Below are 19,610 nucleotides of genomic sequence, written 5' to 3' on the forward strand. Positions count from 1 at the left end.
GCAGGTGCCTGTAATCCCAGTTACTCAGGAGGCTGAGGCAGGAGAATCGCTTGAACCCGGGAGGCGGAGGTTGCAGTGAGCCGAGATCACGCCACTGTACCCCGGCCTGGGTGATAAGACCAAGACTCCGTTTCAAAAAAAAAAAAAAAAACTAATACAAAACAAATTATGAGTTTGACATTTCACCCAAGATTTTGCAGCATCTGCTCTCTATGTATTTGTCTCGGATTTTTGACAGTCGCTTCGTGATTTTGACATTTCACCCAGGATATTGCAACATCTGCTCTCTTTCTATGTATCTGTCTCGGATTTTTGACAATCACGTCGTGATTTTGAACATGACGTTCCACGCAGTTTGGCTTATTCTCTACTGCCACTGTTTCAGCAGCTTGCGTTTAGAAGTGCATCCAAATACTCTCTGGGTGTGGGTGATCTCAGGGCCAGTCACCTGGTGTCATCTCAAGTGGATGGAGACACTACTCCAGGAGTCCTGTAGCACCGGATAAATAGTTGACAAATATCTGACACTGAACATGCTCTGTGCCACCCAGTGAATCCCCATGGCCATGTAAACCTGAAGCAGAGAGAGCTTTTCTTCCTGTGTTCCTCTCCGTGTGCAAACCCTTTCATTTCAGTGGGAGGGAGAGTTGATCCAGGATTCGGTATTTTGAATTCGATGGGTAGAAATAGCAACAAATGCAGCCCCAGGCTGCGTAGGCTACCCGTTTATTTCCATAGTTTCCTTGTGATTTACTGTCCTCTAAGGGAAAGGATTAAATGCCTAGAACAGCTGAAATGCCCATCTGTTGGTGGTTAGATAGATTTAGTCGAGGGCCACTGTTGCTTAATTACCTTAACAAGCACGGAACAGCTGCTTTCCAGTGCCCAGCTGAGCCCGAATGCCGGTATACAAGTATGGCCAAAGCAAAAGAGCCTAATTTCGCAGTGGCTGTTGGCGCTGGAAGGAGCTGTGTGGCTCATTGCCTTGTATCCTTCCTTCCTTTCACAGGCGTGGCATGGAACCAAGGCTTGCAGTGGCTGCATACCTGCCCCAGGTCTTACAGCTAGCTCCTGGGGTGCAGGCAGCACTAGGGCTGGCAGTAGGTCAGAGAACAGTGGCCGAGTGTACGGCAAGCTCACATCTGCTTAGAACTGCTCATAAGAATTCCTGGGGAGACTTGAAGACAGGAAAGTAGGAAATGAAGGAGGCCGGAGCTTTATCAGGCCCTAGAGCGGAAGTACCTTTTCTGTTGTTTCTGTTGGAATCAGACCAGCAACCTGTCTGCTCTGAGGCCCTCACTGTTCTCCAGGATTGTTTTTGGGGTGTGTGTACCTCCCATCCTCTCCCGTTATACCCCAGCCCACCTGAGGGGCATTCACTTCACAGCATTGTTACCGTGGGCCAGGATGGGGCCCAAGTTCAGTTCCATGGAGGCCCCTTCCCTCTTCTCATGACAAGTCAAGACTTTGTTTTTGTACAAAGCAAAGGATGGGCCAGGCGCAGTGCCTCATGCCTGTAACCCCAACGCTTTGGGAGGCTGAGGTGGGCGGATCACTTGAGGTCAGGAGTTGGAGACCAGCCTAGCCAACATGGCGAAACCCCATCTCTACCAAAAAATAAAAAAAAAATAGCCAGGCGTGGTGGCGTGCACCTGTAGTCCCAGCTACTTGGGAGACTGAGGCACGAGAATCGCTTGAACTCGGGAGGCGGAAGTTGCAGTGAGTGCCACTGTACTCCATCCTGGGCAACAGAGTCACCCATCCTGTCTCAAAAAAAAAAAAAAAGCGAAATAGGTATCAGTGTTTCTGCAGTCAATATGGGAGACTTTTCATCTGGATAACTAAGCTGTGGTCTTCTCTTTTCCTGTTATCTCAGAAGGAATTTGTCTACTCCCACTCTAGGCCTTCCAGACTGTCTCCAGCAGGGCAGGCCAGGCAGGGCCTCCTCGTGAACTGCATCTCTGGACATCTGTGTTGTGGACAGTGCCTTCCATCTGACCTTCCCCTTTCCCTGTACGCAGCTGTGCACACAGCTTCCCTGCAGCCAGGCATTCAAGTGCTCGACAGTGCATTCAAGTGACCTCTCGCTCCATGAGCGGAATGAGCACCCTTGCAAAAAACACAACTGCCTGCTGCAGGGTTAGAACCCCCCATCCATCACACAGCCTGGGCCTGCTGTGGGCCACAAGGAGCCCTTCATCTGGTGAATCCCATGGCCTGGAGTTAGGTGGCATTGAAAACAGTGGTCCCGGCCGGGCACGGTGGCTCACGCCTGTAATCCCAGCACTTTGGGAGGCCAAGGTGGGCAGATCACGAGGTCAGGAGATCGAGACCATCCTGGCCAACAGTGTAACCCCGTCTCTACTAAAAATACAAAAATTAGCCGGGTGTGGTGGTGCACACCTGTTGTCCCAGCTACTCAGGAGGCTGAGGCAAGAGAATTGCTTGAACCTGGGAGGCAGAGGCTGCAGTGAGCAGAGATCACACCACTGCACACTCCAGCCTAGGTGACAGAGTGAGACTCCATCTCAAAAAAAAAAAGAAAACAGTGGTCACTCAGACTGTCCCAGGCCAAGAAGGAGTCGCTGCTTGTTTAATTAGCACTTTGATTTACAGTAGCATGCACTGGCAAAACCCAGGCATTGCAAGTTTTTGTTTTTTGGTTTTTTTTTTGAGACGGAGTCTTACTCTGTCGCCCAGGTTGAAGTGCAGTGGCAAGATCTTGGCTCACTGCAAGCTCCGCCTCCCGGGTTCACGCCATTCTCCTGCGTCAGCCTCCCAAGTAGCTGGGACTACAGGCACCTGCCACCATGCCTGGCTAATTTTTTGTGTTTTTAGTAGAGACGGGGTTTCACCATGTTAGCCAGGATGGTCTTGATCTCCTGACCTTGTGATCCGCCCACCTCGGCCTCCCAAAGTGCTGGGATTATATGCTTGAGCCACCGCACCCGGCCAGTTTTTTCGTTTTTGTTTTTGAGACAGAGTCTCACTCTGTCACCCAGGCTAGAGAGCAGTGGCACCATCTTGGCTCACTTCAATCTTCATATCCCAGGTTCAAGCGATTCTCCTGCCTTAGCCTCCCAAGTAGCTGAGGCTATAGGCATGCACCACCACGCCCAGCTAATTTTTGTATTTTTAGTAGAGACGGGGTTTTATCATGTTGGCCAAGCTGGTCTCGAACTCCTGACCTCAAGTGATCTGCCTGCCTCAGCCTCCTAAAGTGCTGGGGTTACAGGTGAGAGCCACCATGCCCAGCTTGCAAGTTTTTATAATTCATACAATTCAAACCTGAATAAAGCATTGGCCTGACTTTTCATTTCTTCAGTCCCACACCAGAAAGAACGAGTGGCTGAGGGGCTGTGGTAATCCCACTGCCGTGGCTCAATCTCCTAGTATAGCCTCCCCAGCTCACCCCCAGCACTGAAGAGAGGATGCCATCTCTTGGTATGGTTAGAAGGCCCGGCCTCTAAGGGCCACCATCAGGCTCCCTCAAGACAGGATGTGCCGGAGAATCATGACCTCCTGTACACCAGAGAGTGTTTCTCAGAAGGACCTGCAGCTGAGAGGACATCGAGGACTGTCATCCCCTCTGGAACCTGCCTGGAAGGGGTGGCCCTGGGCTCAGAGTGATCCATCCAGTTTCCATACTCTGAACAGTGTGGGGCTGGTGCAGAGCAGTGGCCTCAAGATGCAGCTTATGTGCAGGGCCCCTTCCAAGCCAGGATCTGGCAGCCAGTGCCACTTTGGGGGTTGCCTGGTCCGCTGTGGCAGTTGTGTATCCCATGCAGCTGAGCGGGAGCAGGACACGGAACAGCCCCGCAGATCAGGTGCCTGCCGCTGACGACATCAAGTGGATGCTGGAGAAGCCAGAGGAGCAAACGGAGGCACAGAGCTCCTAACCAGTGTGCACTGGGCTGCCGGGCACCATGTGTCAGAGCGGGAGTTTGAATCCAGGACTCTGGCTCTTGAGCCTGTGTTCTTCCCCACTGAACCGCAGCTCAGAGAAGCAGGGACAAAAGCAAGACTGAAGAGAGCACAGCAGACAGGAGGCCAGGACAGAAGGCCGGGATGCAGAAGAGTCTGTCACCTAGAAGATGACTGGAGAGCCTCGTCCTCCTGGTGCTGCCACATATTCCCCACTTACTCGGGGCCAAGCACTGGGCTCCCTGGGCCAAGGGTCTCGCAGCATCTGCTCATGGGCCCTCCCTGCCCACTCCCTGCCAGGGCCTAGCTTGGATTTTTCCCCGCCTCTCTGTCAGGAAACGGAGTCCCCAGCTGCAGACCCCAAGAGCTAGGACAAGGCTGCTTGTAAAAAAGACAGAGCCTCTCCTGCAAGACCCGGGCCAGAGTGGGCCTGGCGCGCTCTGCCACCCTTGCCCCCTCCAGAGCCGCAGGCTGAGCTGAGCTGTTGGCTCTCATGGGTGCTCTAAATAAAAATGGGTCAGGGAGTGTGGCTCAGGGGCAGGGGCGGGACTCAGACTCAAGGGATCGGATATCGTCAGTGCCTTTATGGGGATCAGAAGCTCTTCCTCTGTCCCCGCCTTCACCGAGCCAGGTTCAGTTTCAGTAGTGGTAAATGCCATCAGCAGAATACAGCGTGTGCAGCAGGCATGGTTCAGTTCTGAAGTGCAGCATTCACTCTAGCAAGTTTAAGAAGGAAGAGGAGCCGGTGCAGGGGCGCAGGTCTGCAGCCCCGACCACTCAGGAGGCAGAGGCAGGGGCAGGAGGATCACTTGGCCCAGGATTTAGAGTCCCACCTGGCAATGTAGCAAGACCCTATGTCTTTTTTTTTTTTTTTAAAGGCTGGACGTGGTGGCTCATGCCTGTAATCCCAGCACTTTGGGAGGCCAAGGCGGGTGGATCACTTGAGGCCAGGAGTTTGAGACCAGCCTGACCAACATGGTGAAACCCCATCTCTACTAAAAATACAGCTGGGTGGGTGTGGTGGCGCATGCCTGTAATCCCAGCTACTTGGGAGGCTGAGGCAGGAGAATCGCTTGAACCCAGGAGGCAGGATGTGCAGTGATCTGAGATCACACCATTGCACTCCAGCCTGGGCAACAAGAGCGAAACTCCGTCTCAACAAAAAAGAAGAAGAAAGGTATCTAATAAACACCTTACTTACTAGAATCATTGAGGAGGCTGACAGAATAACCTAAGTTGGCATTTCAGGAATGATCCACAAGCCACACTGTAGAACTGTGCCACCCAGGAGGCTGCAGCTGCCTGGGACCAGGACTCTGGCTTTGGACTTGGGAAACTGGCACTGGCTGCTGGCTCCAGATCCGTGCTGCCCTGCTGTGCTCTACACCTGCCAAATGAGGACCCAGAAGCTTAGTGACAGGACTTGAGGATTCCTGCCCTGAGCCTCTTGGCAGCAGAAACAACAGAAGCACAGCCCTTGCTCCAGCCCTGCCTTCACATACCAGAGCATCCAATAGGGGGAGCCAGAATTGTTTTTGGAATCCTAGCTGCAAAGGAGTCAGGGAAGTGTAACTGTTAGCTTTCCAGCCTCCGTAGCACAACAGGGCATCCCAGGAGGAGGTTGGATGTTCAGATCATACAGTAGAATGGAGGCAAGTCCTGGGGAGAAGCAGCCTCAGCTCCGGGGGTTTAGGAGGAGGAGCCTGCAGAAGTGGCCGAACCAGGAGTGGGCAATAGCCAGACAAGGAGAATCTGATTTGGAAGTCCTGGGTCTTTGGCGCATAGAAATCAGCTGGAAAACTTGTCATGGTGCAGGTGCGAGGCCCCACCCTCAGAGACTGTGACTCAGTGGGGCTGGAGCAGAGTCCAGACTTGCTGCGTCTCCCGCTTTGTGCTCCTGATGAAATTTTTCAGCGTCTTTTACGTACATTTTGTTCTCTTTGATCTTCAAGATAAACCTGGGAAGCAGCCCCATCAGGTTTTCTCATCTCATCTCGTTTTGGAGGATGAGGGTGAGGCTCAGGGAGGTTGAGTGACTTTCTCCCTGTTGCCTGATTTGCTGAAGGTGGACCTGACCCCCCGCCCCCGACAGCCCTTTCCACTGCCAGCGATCTTCTCGGACATCCTGGTGAGAGCCCTTGGGTAGGGAGCTACTCTGTGCTGCTTATTCAGTACCATGAAGGAGAGAAAAGCAGGAAGGCAGTGCATGGGGCACGAGCTGGAAGCAGCCACTCTGGGAGACCAGGATCCCAGCGCTGGCCCTGCCTGCGGCTCACTCAGGTCTGGGGTGAGCCTTTTCACTTTTCTGAGCCTCTGTTGGAAACAGAGGTGGGACACATTTGTATATTTGCACATTTAAGCAGTGAGAGCTCTCTTTCAAGGGAAGTGTTACATCTACAAATAAGATGGAGCAAAGCAGAGCTGCTGTGGTTGCTGCGAGGAGAGATCCAGTCCCCTCCCACAGGCACTTCAACAGAACCCAGCCTGAAAATCCACATGATCGTTAAGCAGCCGGATATCCTTGCTGGTGCTCACAGGGCTCCAGGCCCCCAACAAAGGCAGATGACTTTACTTGAGCCTGCTCACATCATTGCAAACCTCATGACTTTCCTCTGTAGAGGAAGAGTAGAAGTGGCCTGTCTCTGGGAGTTCAGGGTGCCTGGATGGGGGGTGAGGGGTTGAGAAGCTGGAGGAAGGTGCTGATGACTTGGGAAACAGGAGGGTTGGCTGATGGGCCCTCCCAGCTTGAGGCGAGCATGTTAGATGTGGCCCCCATTCTACTGCCTGTTTCCAAAATGAAATCTTATGTCCCCTTCAACCCAGAGATTTAACCCAGAGGAGACATTTGTTGGAGATGAAATAGAGCCTTTCTTAAAAGTAGAAGGGAAATAAACCTGTCTTGGAGGGCTGCCACAGGGGTCCACTCTGCTGGACCTTGGCAGTGAGAGCAGTGTCCAAATACTGTGGCCCTGCACAGCTGGGCTGCCCCTTTCCTGGTCCTTGCAGGGCATGTGGTTAGCCGGGACCAGAATGGCCACATCTGGACCAGGTCAGGGAGACCTTCCTGATTGGGCCAGAAAGACTATGTATCAGAGGAGGAAGAAGTGGCATTGCATCCACCAAGTCCTCTTCCAGCCAAGTGTTCGAAAACTCTGAACAGGTCTGGTGGAATTGTTGGAGTTAATATTGCTGTGCTTTGCCTTTATTCACCAGAGAAGCAAAGAGAGGACCATCAAGATCACTTGAACGGGGATGTGCTGGCTGCTTGCCTCCTCCTTGCTACTAACTGACACCAAAGGCATTGTACATGTCTGTGCTAAAATCCTGTGTCCTATAAATGGAGGTGTCCAGAGAAAGCCACCAACTTCCGTTAGAGCTATTAAGGAAACCTTTGATGGGCTTTGCGTCATCCAGGGAATCGACCTTCACATCAAAATCTGTCGTTTCTTCTTTCCTGAGCTTTGACTGATTAAGATTATGGCATGTAGGCCGGGCACGGTTCCTCATGCCTGTAATGCCAGCACTTTGGGAGGCAGAGGCAGGTGGATCACCTGAAGTCAGGAGTTCAAGAGGAGCCCGGCCAACATGGCGAACCCCCATCTACTAAAAATACAAAAATTAGCTGGGCAAGGTGGCACATGCCTGTAGTTCCAGCTACTCGGGAGGCTGAGGCAGGAGAATTGCTTAAACCCAAGAGGCGGAGGTTGCAGTGAGCCGAGATCGCGCCACTGTACTCCAGCTTGGGCGACAGAGCATGACTCCGTCTCAAAAAAAATAAAAAAAGATTATGGCATGTAGTCAGCCAAAAAAGACCCAGCCTTGGCAAGTGTACTCTCGAGGAGGGATGAGATGAACTGGAGGAAACCCAGAAAAAAATTGTTTAATTCAGAGTTCACAGTGCAGGGTACAGAGGAGCAAGGAAGACCAGGGTATTCAGAAAGGACTCCAAGGATCCTTTAAGGATTTCTCCAATTTAGAAAGAGGGAAGGAGGGAGGAGGAAACTCAAGTTTCCAAAGACTTACTGGTTACCATTATATACATATGGTGGCATGTTGTTCAACCTTAAAGGAAATTCTGACACATGCTACAATGAGATTGAACCTTGAAGACTCTATAGTAGGCCAGGCGCGGTGGCTCACACCTGTAATCCCAGAACTTTGGGAGGCCGAGGCAGGCAGATCACCTGATGTCAGGAGTTCGAGACCAACCTGGCCAACATGGTGAAACCGTCTCTCTTAAAAATACAAAAATTAGCCGGGTGTGATGGTGGGCACCTGTATTTCCAGCTACTCAGGAAGCTGAGACAGGAGAATCACTTGAACCCGGGAGGCGGAGGTTGCAGTGAACCAAGATTGCACCGCTGCACTCCAGCCTGGGCAACAAAGTGAGACTCCGTCTCAAAAAAAAAAAAAAGACTCCATGCTAAATAAAATAAGCCTATGACAAAAGGACAAATAGACGATTCCACTTACATAAGGCAAATTTATAGGGACATAAAGTGGAGTAGTGGTTGCCAGGAGCTGGAGGGAGTGGATGGGGAGCTGGCATTTAATGGGCAGAGAGTTTCAATTGGGAAGATGAAAAGATTCTGTGGACGGATGGTGGTGAGGGCTGCACAACGATGCGAATGTTCTTAATGCCACTGAATGGTACACCTAGAAATGGTTAAGATGGTAAATTGTATGTGATGTATGTTTTACCACCATTTAAAAAACTAAAAGAACAATAGCTAACATGTATTGAGCACTTGCTGTAGGCCAGGCACTGTACAGGGCACTTCTCATACAGTTCTCAGAAAGCTGCGTGAAGTAGGCACTGTTATTGTTTTTTGTTTACAGACATGGGACTTGAGATTTGGGGTGATTTGAAGTCTCCCAAAGCCGTCAGACTAGTGAATGGTCAAGTAGAGATTGAACCCAGGTCTGTGCACATCCAAGCCCCACGTGCTTAAGCCCCATACCGTGTGAACAGGCTGACACCTGGGAACTGACACAGGCACCCCTCCCTCTCAGGCACTGACTTCTGATGGTCTACAGGCCGGCTTTCCTAAGTGTCACCTCATCCTAATAGTGGTGACTTGTTTTCCGTTCGCCTCCAGAAGGCCACGGTCCCCTTCAGGCTCCTGGATTCCGCCGAGCCCTTGTAGCTCCAATCCAAGTTTTCCCATTGCTCATGGCTTTGGGAGTTGTAAGTTGGTCGTAGTTGGTGCATAATTATTACATACGACCCTTGTTTTAAGGAGTGATCCGTGTTCTCCTGTCTGTTACAGACAACAGTGATTGACTACGTGAAGCCCTCGGATCTCAAGAAGGACATGAACGAGACCTTCAAGGAGAAGTTTCCTCACATTAAGCTGACACTCAGCAAAATTAGGAGGTACGGGAGGCTGGACTTGCCTGTGACCTTTCCCTGCAAACCCCTCTTTCCACACACAGTAAGCTTGTCATCTGTCCAGTGGTCCTTCCTGTGGTTCCAGTGATTGAGTCATTGTCACATTCAGCAGAAAGGACAGCCGGGCATGGTGGCTCATGCCTGTAATCCTAGCACTTTGGGAGGCCGAAGTGGGTGGATCACCTGAGGTCAGGGGCTTGAGACCAGCCTGGCCCACATGGTGAAATCCCGTCTCTACTAAAAATTTAAAAATTAGCCAGGCATGGTGGTGCATGCCTGTAAGCACAGCTACTTGGGAGGCTGAGGCAGGAGAATTGCTTGAACCCAGGAGGTGGAGGTTGCAGTGAGCCAAGATCGTGCCACTGCACTCCAGCCTGGAAAACAGAGTGAGACTCCATCTCAAAAGAAAAACAAAAAAAGTAAACATGTTTTATACGACCTGACCAACAGAGAAGAGTCCAAAGCCCAGCTATGTAAATCTGCTCCCCATGCATAACGCAGCCTTCACACTCCCAGGGACTTAATCCCAGTCCAGGTCACCCTCTGGGAAAGAGAAAGAGAAAAAGCATTCAAGATGGGGGAGTTTTTCTTCGAGGTCCCCTGAAACTCTAAGTTTTCACAAGACTGTTCCCTCCTGCCTGTCTTTCTCCAGTCTGAAACGAGAGATGCGGAAGCTTGCGCAGGAGGACTGTGGCCTTGAGGAGCCCACGGTGGCCATGGCCTTCGTCTACTTCGAAAAGCTCGCCCTCAAGGGGAAACTCAACAAACAGAACCGGAAGCTGTGTGCTGGGGCATGTGTGCTGTTAGCAGCCAAAATTGGAAGTGACCTCAAAAAACACGAAGTCAAGCATTTAATTGACGTAAGTGGCCTTTTTCCTGGTGGCTGGAGGAGCACATGCTCCGGTCCGGGGTTCCTCTCTCAGAAGGATTCGGTCAGTGACCCTGCCTGGAAGGATTCTGATCCTTAGTCAGCAATTGAGGTGAAGGCTATGAAGTCTTTCCCATAGTGGGAATAGTGAGGCTATCTTAAAACATAGGGATGATCTACTTTGACAAGACCAAAGCTCCTCAGCATTGGGTCTGGCCCTCAAAGTCCATTCTCAGACACCATGTGAGATGCAATCATTCCCACAGCCATAGAAGCCACTGTACCTGCAAGGGATTCCCCCAGGCAGTGTGACCCACAGAGCATCTAATGTCAAACAGGTTGCTTCAGTAAGACCTTGGCTTCCTACTTCCTTAGCTGGCTCCTCTTTGGGGAAAGGCGTGAGTTTGACAAGGTGGTATCTCTTTTCTTTAAAAGGAGAGCCCTACCAAAGCAAGGAAACATCGATCTCCTTGGATGGCTACATGAATGCCTGTTTTAGAATTCAATATATTGATAGAAAATTTGAGGTACAGTAAAGCCAACTGATGAGAAGACAGATCCATTGAGAAGATAGTTTGTTACAGTTCCCAAGAGAAGGAGTATCTTGGCTGGTGCTGCCATAACAAAATACCATAGGCGGCTGGATGGCTGAAATGACAAATTTATTTCTCATAGTTTTGGAGGCTGGGAAGTCCAGGGTCAAGGGACCAGTTGCTTCAGTTCTGGTGAGGTTCCTCTCCTTGCTCATGGGCATCTTCTTGCCCATCCTTAATTGCAGAGAAAGACAAAAAGCAAGCACTCTGGTTTCTTCTCCTAAGGCTCTGAATCCCTTCACTCCATGCCCAGGACCTCATCTAGGCCTAATCACTCCCAAAGGCCCCACCTCCTAATACCATCACATGAAGGATTAGGGCATCCACATACGAATTTGGGGGGACACAAACACTCAGCCCATAACAAGGGGCATGCCATGCTGTGGGGGCTGTGTATGGAAGCCCTGGAATTGGTCGGGTGGCGGAGGGAGCCTTGATTGTGGTTTTCACAGAAAGGAATAGGTAAGGCAGGGTTTGTGGGTTTAGGATTGGCTAGTTTGAATAGTTTTGATGGGCTGTGGGGCCTAGGGTCTGTCCCTCATTGTCTGGTGCCTGGCTCTGGGGTGATAAGGGCAGGTGGATAGTGGCCTGGAGTGTGAGGCCCATGGAGGAGGTGGTGGGAATGTGGCATCTGGATTGGTTGGTTTGCATTTGAAAAGCAAAAGGGGTCACTGTGGAGGATTTGGCTAACCCTGGGAAGGGCAGTCCCTCTAGAGTCAGCAAGGCCCCAGATATCAAAGCATCAGAATACAGAAAATAAAAGACATGGTTAAGTCAGTGCCCCATATGTCTCACTGTCTAGCTGTCTTCAGTGGCAAAGGCAAAAAAGCAGAAAGGGCACTAAGGTAGGTACTCCCCACTTGAAAAGAGTATTTTTTAGGTCGGCGCTTTACAGATTTTAAGAAATGGTACAAAATCATCTAGCTTATACAGTAAATACATGAACCCAGAAGTGACCATTGGACACCAACTCTGAGCTGAGAATCAGTAGGCTTATACAGATATCTGCTGAACTAATGATTTTTTTTTTTTTTTTTTTTTTTGAGACAGGGTCTCACTCTGTCACCCAGGCTGGAGTGCAGTGGCACAATCATAGCTCACTGCAGCCTCCACCTCCCAGACTCAAGCAATCCTCCCACCTCCGCCTCCCAAGTAGCTGGAACTACAGGCATGTACCACTGTGCCTGGCTAATTTTTTTTATTTTTTATAGAGACCAGGTCTCGCTGTATTGCCCAGGCTAGTCTCGAACTCCTGGCCTCAAGCTATCCTTTCACTTCAACCTCCCGAAGTACTGGGATTATAGGCATGAGTCACCATACCCGGCCAAGAATTAATGAATCTTTTGATGTAACAGATATTTATAAAATTATAAATAATATGCACATTTAATCATAGTTGAGCAATATACCACACAGCAAAAGCTGACTTTACCGTATTCAAGGTGCCTCCATCGCCTGAACTACAAAATGCCCTTGGCCCTCCTTACATGGGGTGAGGCCTTCCTCACTATTGATGCAGAATATAACAGTAATGGTTTGACCAGCCACTTACGGTAGCAAGAAACCTAACTCAAGGTCTCATCCCAGTTATGATCTGAAAGCAGTCAACATCTGCTCTGTGGGTGGGATTTATTTTATTAAGACAAAAGCTGGGTTAACGCCAAGGCAGAATGTCCCTAAGCAAACATGAGGCCCTCCCTGTCCATCCCCACCTTGGTGGTTCTCCTTCCTTTCCAGCTCCAGCAGCCCCTCCAGTTGGGTGGGCACGCAAGATGCCACCAGGCTCAGCCCTGTTTAGATACACAGCAACTGTGTGGCACTGTGAAAGTGGAGACTTCCCGAGGACTTAGATCCTTGTAAGATGAAAGGACTGAACTACATAGAATCAGTGCACTCCCTTCTGAACTTACCACGTGGTTTTTATTGTCGTGCGTGGTTTGCTTTATTATTTTATTTTTTGAGACAGCATCTTGCTTTGTTGCCCAGGCTGGAGTTCAGTGGCACAATCTTGACTCACTGCAACCTCCACCTCCCGGGTTCAAGTGAGTCTCCTGCTTCAGCCTCCCGAGGAGCTGGGATTACAGGCGCCCACCACCACACCCGGCTCATTTTTGTTATTTTTAGTAGAGACGACAGGGTTTCACCATGTTGCCCAGGCTGGTCTCAAACTCCCGACCTCAAGTGATCCACCCACCTCGGCCTCCCAAGGTGCTGGGATGACAGGCGTGAGCCACCACCGGTTTGCTTTATTTTCAGTCTTCCCTTTAAACCTGAATCACTTAGTTGCCACAGGTAGAGTTTGAGTCCCAGTTAGGGTGGAATCTTAGTGCTGCAATTTGCTGCACATGTGACCCTGGCTAAGCTCTCTGACTTCTTGGAGCCCGTTTTCTCATCTGTAAAATAGAGATACGGAGCCATGAACCACGTCATATTCCTGAGAGGATTAAATGATGTTATAAGATGTATGTGTGGTTCCGGGCAGCCCCCCGGGAAAGGAGCAGCTCCTTCACAACCACGACCAAAGGCAAGAAGCACAGCCTGTGCCTCCCCTTTCTTCCTCCACAGAGCTTTGCCCAAAGTGGATTTCTCCTAAGCACTCACTGGCTGGTGGATAGAGAAGCTGCAATTGCAGAAAGACTAGGATTTTAATTTCAAAATGAACATGCTTTTGATTTTCTTTTTGTTGCAGAAACTGGAAGAGAAGTTCCGGCTGAACAGGCGAGAACTGATTGCCTTTGAATTCCCGGTGTTAGTGGCCTTGGAATTCGCCCTCCACTTGCCCGAGCACGAAGTCATGCCCCACTACAGACGGCTGGTCCAGAGTTCCTAGCACTGGCCCCGAGGACAGCCAAGGGCCATTTCTTCTCAGCTTGGTGGAGCAGCACTTACTTACTACTGGAAATGAAAAAAAGTAGAACTCAGAATACCAGACTTTTCTTCCTCTCGACATAGTTTGGGGAGAAGCAGTACTAGAAACTTTCCAAGGAGTCTTGGGTGTGTAGCCAAGAGGAGCCATGAGCTATGGACTCCTCAAGCAAGGGAAGAGGAGGTGCGTGCTGAGAACAGAGAGGCCCTACCCTCTGTCCACTAGCGAGAATCCCTAGCTACGCCAGCCCAGTCTTTCTCCCCGGCATTCACAAACTTTGCAAGCGTGGTCCAGGGCCTTCTCCAGATCTGTTCCAACTTGGAGTGTGAGGGGCTTGAGCATACGGGGGAAGAGAGTCTGCAGAAATTGGGGGAAAACTTTTAAAAGATACCCTCACTGTGTCAAAGAGTGTGCCAATCTATTTTTGTATCAGCATTGGAAGTGCACTTTCCCCTGGGGCGTGTGGGTGTGTGAATGTGCAAGTGTCTGAGAGATACTGCATCAGCCCTAGACCCCCAGAGCCAGTCCCGCCCTTTACAGAGCAGCCCTTAGCCTGGGGCCATGGGCCAGGCTGACCTTCAACAATTATTTCTAGATGATTTCTGGATAAGAATTGCTCTCTCGGTACCAGACAGTTTGACATCCTCCACCCTTAGAAAATGACTGACATTGTTTTGTTACTGCTCCTACCCACCAAGGGGATAAAGAAGGTGAGTTCTGAGTGTTGGATGAGTCAGTCGCGTGGAAGGACGTGGAGCGTGGCGCTCTCTAACTTCCTGCCGTCTGCCACCCCGCCACGTGTATTTAACCCTCGCACTTTCTCCACTGTGGAGACGGCTGGGGCGGCGCCCCACAGTGTGTATTCCTGTCCTCTATGTTAGAGTGCATCATAAGCACATTTACTGTGCTATCTATATCTCTATATAAAAGTGTTTTATAAAAACCCAGAATAGGAGCACGACGCATGATTGGTGTTTGAGGCGTTTGCCAGCTGGGACAAACTGCGTTTGGAGCTGTGGTTAAGCTGACTAAGGAGGCGGTGGCTCTTTCTTACCATTCCCACGTGCCCAGGGCTGTTCGTGCAAGATTTTAATGGTGACTTGTCCTGGCTTACTGGGACAGTCTGTATGAGGCATGTCACCACACTGTCGCCTCATAGCTGCAAGAGAGAGGCACCAGCTGAAGTTCCCCTGACTGAAGAGAGCCTGTGGCCATGTAAAAAGAGAATTAAACTGTTGTTGCTTTTTGTATACCTGTATGCGTTTGTGTAGACGTGTGTCTCACCAGTCATCTTTGCCCTGCATTGCTGATCCTCTTGCGCACACTGATTCTAGTGAGGTCACAGATCCGGAGCTTCACACACCAGCCCAGAGAAAGGGCGATGGAACCGAACCGAGGGTCTGCAGCTTTCGTTAGCAGAGCTGTCAGATTCTTGACAGTCTTGGAGGATGGAGAAATTCAAGCAGCAGCTGGTGAGGGCCAAAACAGAATACTTGGCTTCTTCAGAATCTTAGATTGCACTGAGTTTAGTCCTAAATATTTTGCTAACAAATTTCCTTGGCCAGAATCAGTTGTAAGACAGTGATTTGGGTGGTAAGGGGAGGGAGGAGGGAGAGGATATGATTAATGTGGTCTCTTTGGCTGATCGAAAGCTAGATCAACTGGTACTTAGGGCACTTGCTGTTTATAAAGCAAAATTGAGAAAATATTCAAGGTGCCTCCATCGCCTGAACTACAAAATGCCCTTGGCCTTCCTCACATGGGGTCTGTCACCTTGCATCTCTGATAAGCCATCCACCTTCCTGGTCAGTGCCTACAGGGGGAGAGCCTTTCTGAGAAGCAGGTCCCGTGGTATCTGAGAATGGTCTAGAGAGCTCCCCACTGCCCATCTGCCCCCGAATTTCCTGCCAAGCTCTGGGGAGTGGGGTGGGGGGAGGGATGTCCGATGGATGACAGGCCGCCAGCCCAGATGTGGGGAGAGAAGCCTGAATCCTTTCCTGTGTGATAAAATCAGGCTAATTTACTTGGATTTGGGGTGATTTGTTTGGTTTTTAGCATTTATGAGGTGAGCCCATGAAGTTAGTGGTCCATTACTTTTTAAAGATGCATTTTCATTTTAAACTGTCTCCTGGCCTGTGGATTTGTGGAATGGACAGTTTTGTGGGTTTTAATTTATTTGTGAGGAGTCGGGGCTGAGAAGGCATTTTATCAGGAGGTCTCCTTTTGCACGTCCATGACATGAGCTTTTCGGAGGCAAAGGAAGTTGAGGAGGGTGAGAGATGCAGGTCACTGCCAGAGGCACCTCTGTGACATGGAACATTCCAGACACGAGACACGTCGCAGCCTTGGGCTTCGGCGAGGAGGAAGTCTGAGCCTGTGAAGCGAGAAGGCCAGGCAGTAGACTGGCTCTGAGGTTTTGCCCTTTGACCTCCTCCACAGAGGGCAGCTTCAGCCCCTTGTAAGCCCTGCCCCCTCTCAGGACTGCCCTGAGGCCTCTCCAGTCCTCCCCACACTCAGAGATCTGTGGGGAAGCTCCGCCCAGCCACACTCCTTGGGATAATACTAGCCGGTTCTGCCTGATTCCTTTTCCCCGGAGCCAGCCTAGGGGGCCCGGGACTCCTCTAGTGAGCCTTGACTGTTAGGTAAGAGACAGGAAGCAGACAAGCCAAGAGGTTGCTGCAGCTGCCCCCAGGAGGAAACGGGCAGCAGGGAGTGTGGCCCAGCCCCCACTGTACCCCACCAGGGGCCCGAGCCCTTGCCAGCCCAGTGACACTTAGAAGTCACCACTTTTCCTTTCTTCCCCGCTAATAAAACCTATTTAAACAGGAAATTCCTACCAAATGCAAATGGGTTTTGTTTTCCTTGGCATTTTGTTGTTGTTCTGATCACAGATTTCCCTGCCAGGGTGTCTGTGGTTATCAGCTGCAGGCTCAGCTTGGGGCGGCCGCTTCACACAAGCCACTCTGTACCACGTGCCCTACCTTAGTGACGGGAGTAAGGAGCTTCCTTCCCCTCCATGTCATTCCTTCCTGTTCCCTTCATTCCCCAACAGCAAATAAAACTGTTGAATGCTCTGGCTGCTGAGTTCTTTATCTCTCACTCAGACGTTTCCGGCTCAGTGCTGAACGGCCGGCCCCTTGCCCTCCCCAGCCCTGGCTGCCTCCCGTGACTCCTGAGAGCCTGAAGCCTTTCTGCCCTGCTGCAAGCTTAAGTGGGTGGGGTGGGGGGAGGCTGGAGAATGAAGTGCATTTGAGCCAGGTGATTTTGTTACCTGTTCAGCAACAAAAGACATCTTTCAAATCAAGGGGGATTTTTGGGGTTGGGGATGGGGGCGCGCCCTGACGTCACCTCCCCGGGGCTGTTGGCACAGTTGGGTAAGCACAGTGCTGAGGGCCAGCAAGAGCAGGGAGTAAACTTTGAGTATAAATCTGGAATCACATCACCAACACCAATGTCAATAAAAAGCGACTTCCAGTCATGCAGCTGCAAAGCAAAGCTGAGATTCAAAGCTGGAAAAGAAGAAAAATGGCAGGTGAAGGGGAAAGGCCCTCTTGCCACCTGCACACAGCCCAGCTGAAGGGACCCAGGCCAGGATGGGAAGGGGTGCTATCTAAGAGCCCCCACCCCATAAAGGGCCCTTTAGACTTCGAAATAGGTAGTCCAGAAAGGCTGCAAACCTAAGACTGGCAAAACCACAAAGAAATGCCTCACGAGTACTGTGCTTCCTCACACAGAGACTTCTTGACTTCAGATGACACATCATCTATACATCAATACACCTAGTACGGCTAGGTGTGGTGGCTTACACCTGTAGTCCCAACTACTCAGGAAGCTAAGACAGAAGGATCACTTGATCCCAGGAGTTCAAGGCTGCAGTGAGCTAGGATCATTCCACCTTATTCCAGTCTGGGCAACAGAGCAAGACCATGTCTCTCTTTTGTTTTTTAAGGGCTGGGTGGGGCAGGCACAGTGGCTCACACCTGTAATCCCAGCACTCTGGGAGGCCGAGGTGGGTGGATTGCTTGACACCAGCCTGGGCAACATGGCAAAACCCTGTCTGTACTGAAAATACGAAAAATTAACTGGGCATGGTGGTACACGCCTGTAGTCCCAGCTAGTTGGGAGGCTGAGGTGGGAGAATCACCAGAGTCCAGGAGGTCAAGGCTGCAGTGATCACACCACTGCACTCCAGCCTGGGTGAAGGGAGCAAGACCCTGTCTCAGAAAAAAAAGAAAAAAGTACATCTAACCTACTAAACATCACAGCTTAACCTTTCCTACCTCAAATACACTCAGAACACTTTTGTACAGTATTCGATAAATTACATGAGATAGTCAACACCTTCTTACAAAATAGGCTTTATGTGAGATGATTCAGCCTAGCATCTCCAAGGGGTATCATACAGCACATGGCTAGCCTGGTAAGGATCAAAATTCAAAGTACATTTATACGGAATGCTTTTGCACCATCATAAAGTTGACAGTTGCACAAGTCAAACCATCATAAGCTGGGGCTTCCATATGCCATCTCTCACCACCATCTTGCTACTAAGAGCACGGCCCAAGGATCGGCAGCATTCACATCACCTACAGGCTTATTAAAGATGCAGAATCTACATCTTACCATTCCTCCTTGGTGATTTGTATGCCTGTTAAAGTCTGAGAGGCACCATTCCTCCATATTAGCATAGGACATAAAACTGTCTAGGAAAGAGAAAGGTACAGAGAAAAATCTAGATTTTTTTCTTTAATACCAAAAAGAATAGCGCCAGCTTCTGAGGTTGTTTTGACATTTGTTTACCTAGCTGCTTCATCTAACAATTTTTTGGGTGCACAAGGCCAAAAAGATGTAAACTGGACTAAGCAACAGCTAACATATTGGTCCCAAGTACAGAGCTAACTTACAGTGCATCACAGCAGCTGCTGGTTAAGGACATTGCTCAGATGAGGCCTGGATCCCAGGTTCCCAGGGCTCACAGATACAGCGTTAGGATGGTGGCAAGTCAGGGCTCCCAACAGCACTGGAGCACAATTCTCTACTGTAGCTGGGGACTGTAGAGCTGTGACCTTGGGGACATCACAAATGGGCAGACCTCCAGTTTGCTTGGACTGACATTCATTGACATCCACCTAGCGCTTATGAAATGTGTCTTCCACTGGGTTCTGTGGGCTTCCTGATGTCGGGCAGAGCCTGCTGGGGGCAGGTGCAAGGCACCCTCACCAGGTGCCGTGAGGCTGTTCTCCAGATGAGCCTCAATGTGGAAGCTTGAAAGGGAAGCTCCAGGGGAGAGACAGATTCCCCAGGTGGGCCTGGGACGGCCAAGGCCAAGGCAGCAGGGTTGGAAATCAGTGCTCAGGAATTAGCCGGGTACACAGATCACAAAGTGGGTCAAGATGGAGCAATTGTTTGGTCCCAAAAGTGAAGACCAAGAAACCAGAACTGACAAGTTAGATGCTTGGAAAGAAGATGGGTGGGAATGAAATCAGGGACTCCTTACCAGGGCACCAGAACAGGCTAGCGAGAAACCAGAGACGTGAACTGTGATAGGCAGATGAAGCCTTGGACACGGTCTTCAACAAGGGGCTGGTGCTTGGGAGGACTCGATATTCACCAAGCAGATATCATGCGCCAGCCCTGTGCTGGGCACTTAATGCACCTGTCCTCATTTAACCCTTAAACAATGAGGTACCTGGGGCTCTGAAACATCACATAAGGTGGCCAATGACACACGATTATGAAGTGACAAAGGCAAGATTCAAACCCAGCTATAATTCCAAAGCCCAAGCACCTGTCCTGCCTCACGCTTAGAATGAAACAGAGCCACTAAGATGGTGGAGGGCCAAAGCGAGGCTGAGCCAGATGCTGGAGAGATGGCCTTGAGTTAGAGGAGGTCTTCTGATGCCCTCAGACAGGGCCTTCTCCCCGCCCTTCCCAGCCACTGCTGGCCCTTTTCCCTGCAGAGGAGAA

The 19,610-nt window shown here is 50.4% G+C and overlaps 2 protein-coding genes across 12 annotated transcripts in view; one reads left to right on the forward strand and one right to left on the reverse strand.

Moving 5' to 3' along the window:
* CABLES1 (Cdk5 and Abl enzyme substrate 1) overlaps nucleotides 1-16,719 on the forward strand; it is a 124,402-nt gene extending 107,683 nt beyond the window's left edge. For all 4 annotated transcript variants that reach the window (XM_016933439.3, XM_063795561.1, XM_054671990.2 and 1 more), the window contains 3 exons: nucleotides 9,195-9,301; nucleotides 9,969-10,176; nucleotides 13,467-16,719. In XM_016933439.3, the coding sequence (XP_016788928.1) occupies nucleotides 9,195-9,301; nucleotides 9,969-10,176; nucleotides 13,467-13,607 (456 nt within the window). In that variant the 3' untranslated portion in view covers nucleotides 13,608-16,719. The remainder of the gene's footprint in view (nucleotides 1-9,194; nucleotides 9,302-9,968; nucleotides 10,177-13,466) is intronic.
* Nucleotides 12,119-19,610, reverse strand: part of TMEM241 (transmembrane protein 241) — a 181,773-nt gene continuing 174,281 nt past the window's right edge. For 4 of the 8 annotated variants that reach the window (XR_010151861.1, XR_010151868.1, XR_010151863.1 and 1 more), the window contains 3 exons: nucleotides 14,897-15,112; nucleotides 14,698-14,802; nucleotides 13,404-13,672 (listed from right to left, as the gene is read on the reverse strand). Coding sequence is in view for 2 of the 8 variants with exons in the window: in XM_063795563.1 (XP_063651633.1) it covers nucleotides 14,983-15,112 (130 nt within the window). In the remaining 6 variants the exon portion in view is untranslated. Of the gene's footprint in view, nucleotides 13,673-14,697; nucleotides 14,803-14,896; nucleotides 15,113-19,610 lie in introns of those variants that run through there. The other 4 variants (XM_063795563.1, XM_016933441.4, XR_010151862.1 and 1 more) reach the window with 3 other exon arrangements.

Source organism: Pan troglodytes, chromosome 17 (assembly GCF_028858775.2).
Source record: "Pan troglodytes isolate AG18354 chromosome 17, NHGRI_mPanTro3-v2.0_pri, whole genome shotgun sequence".
Lineage (NCBI taxonomy): Eukaryota > Metazoa > Chordata > Mammalia > Primates > Hominidae > Pan > Pan troglodytes.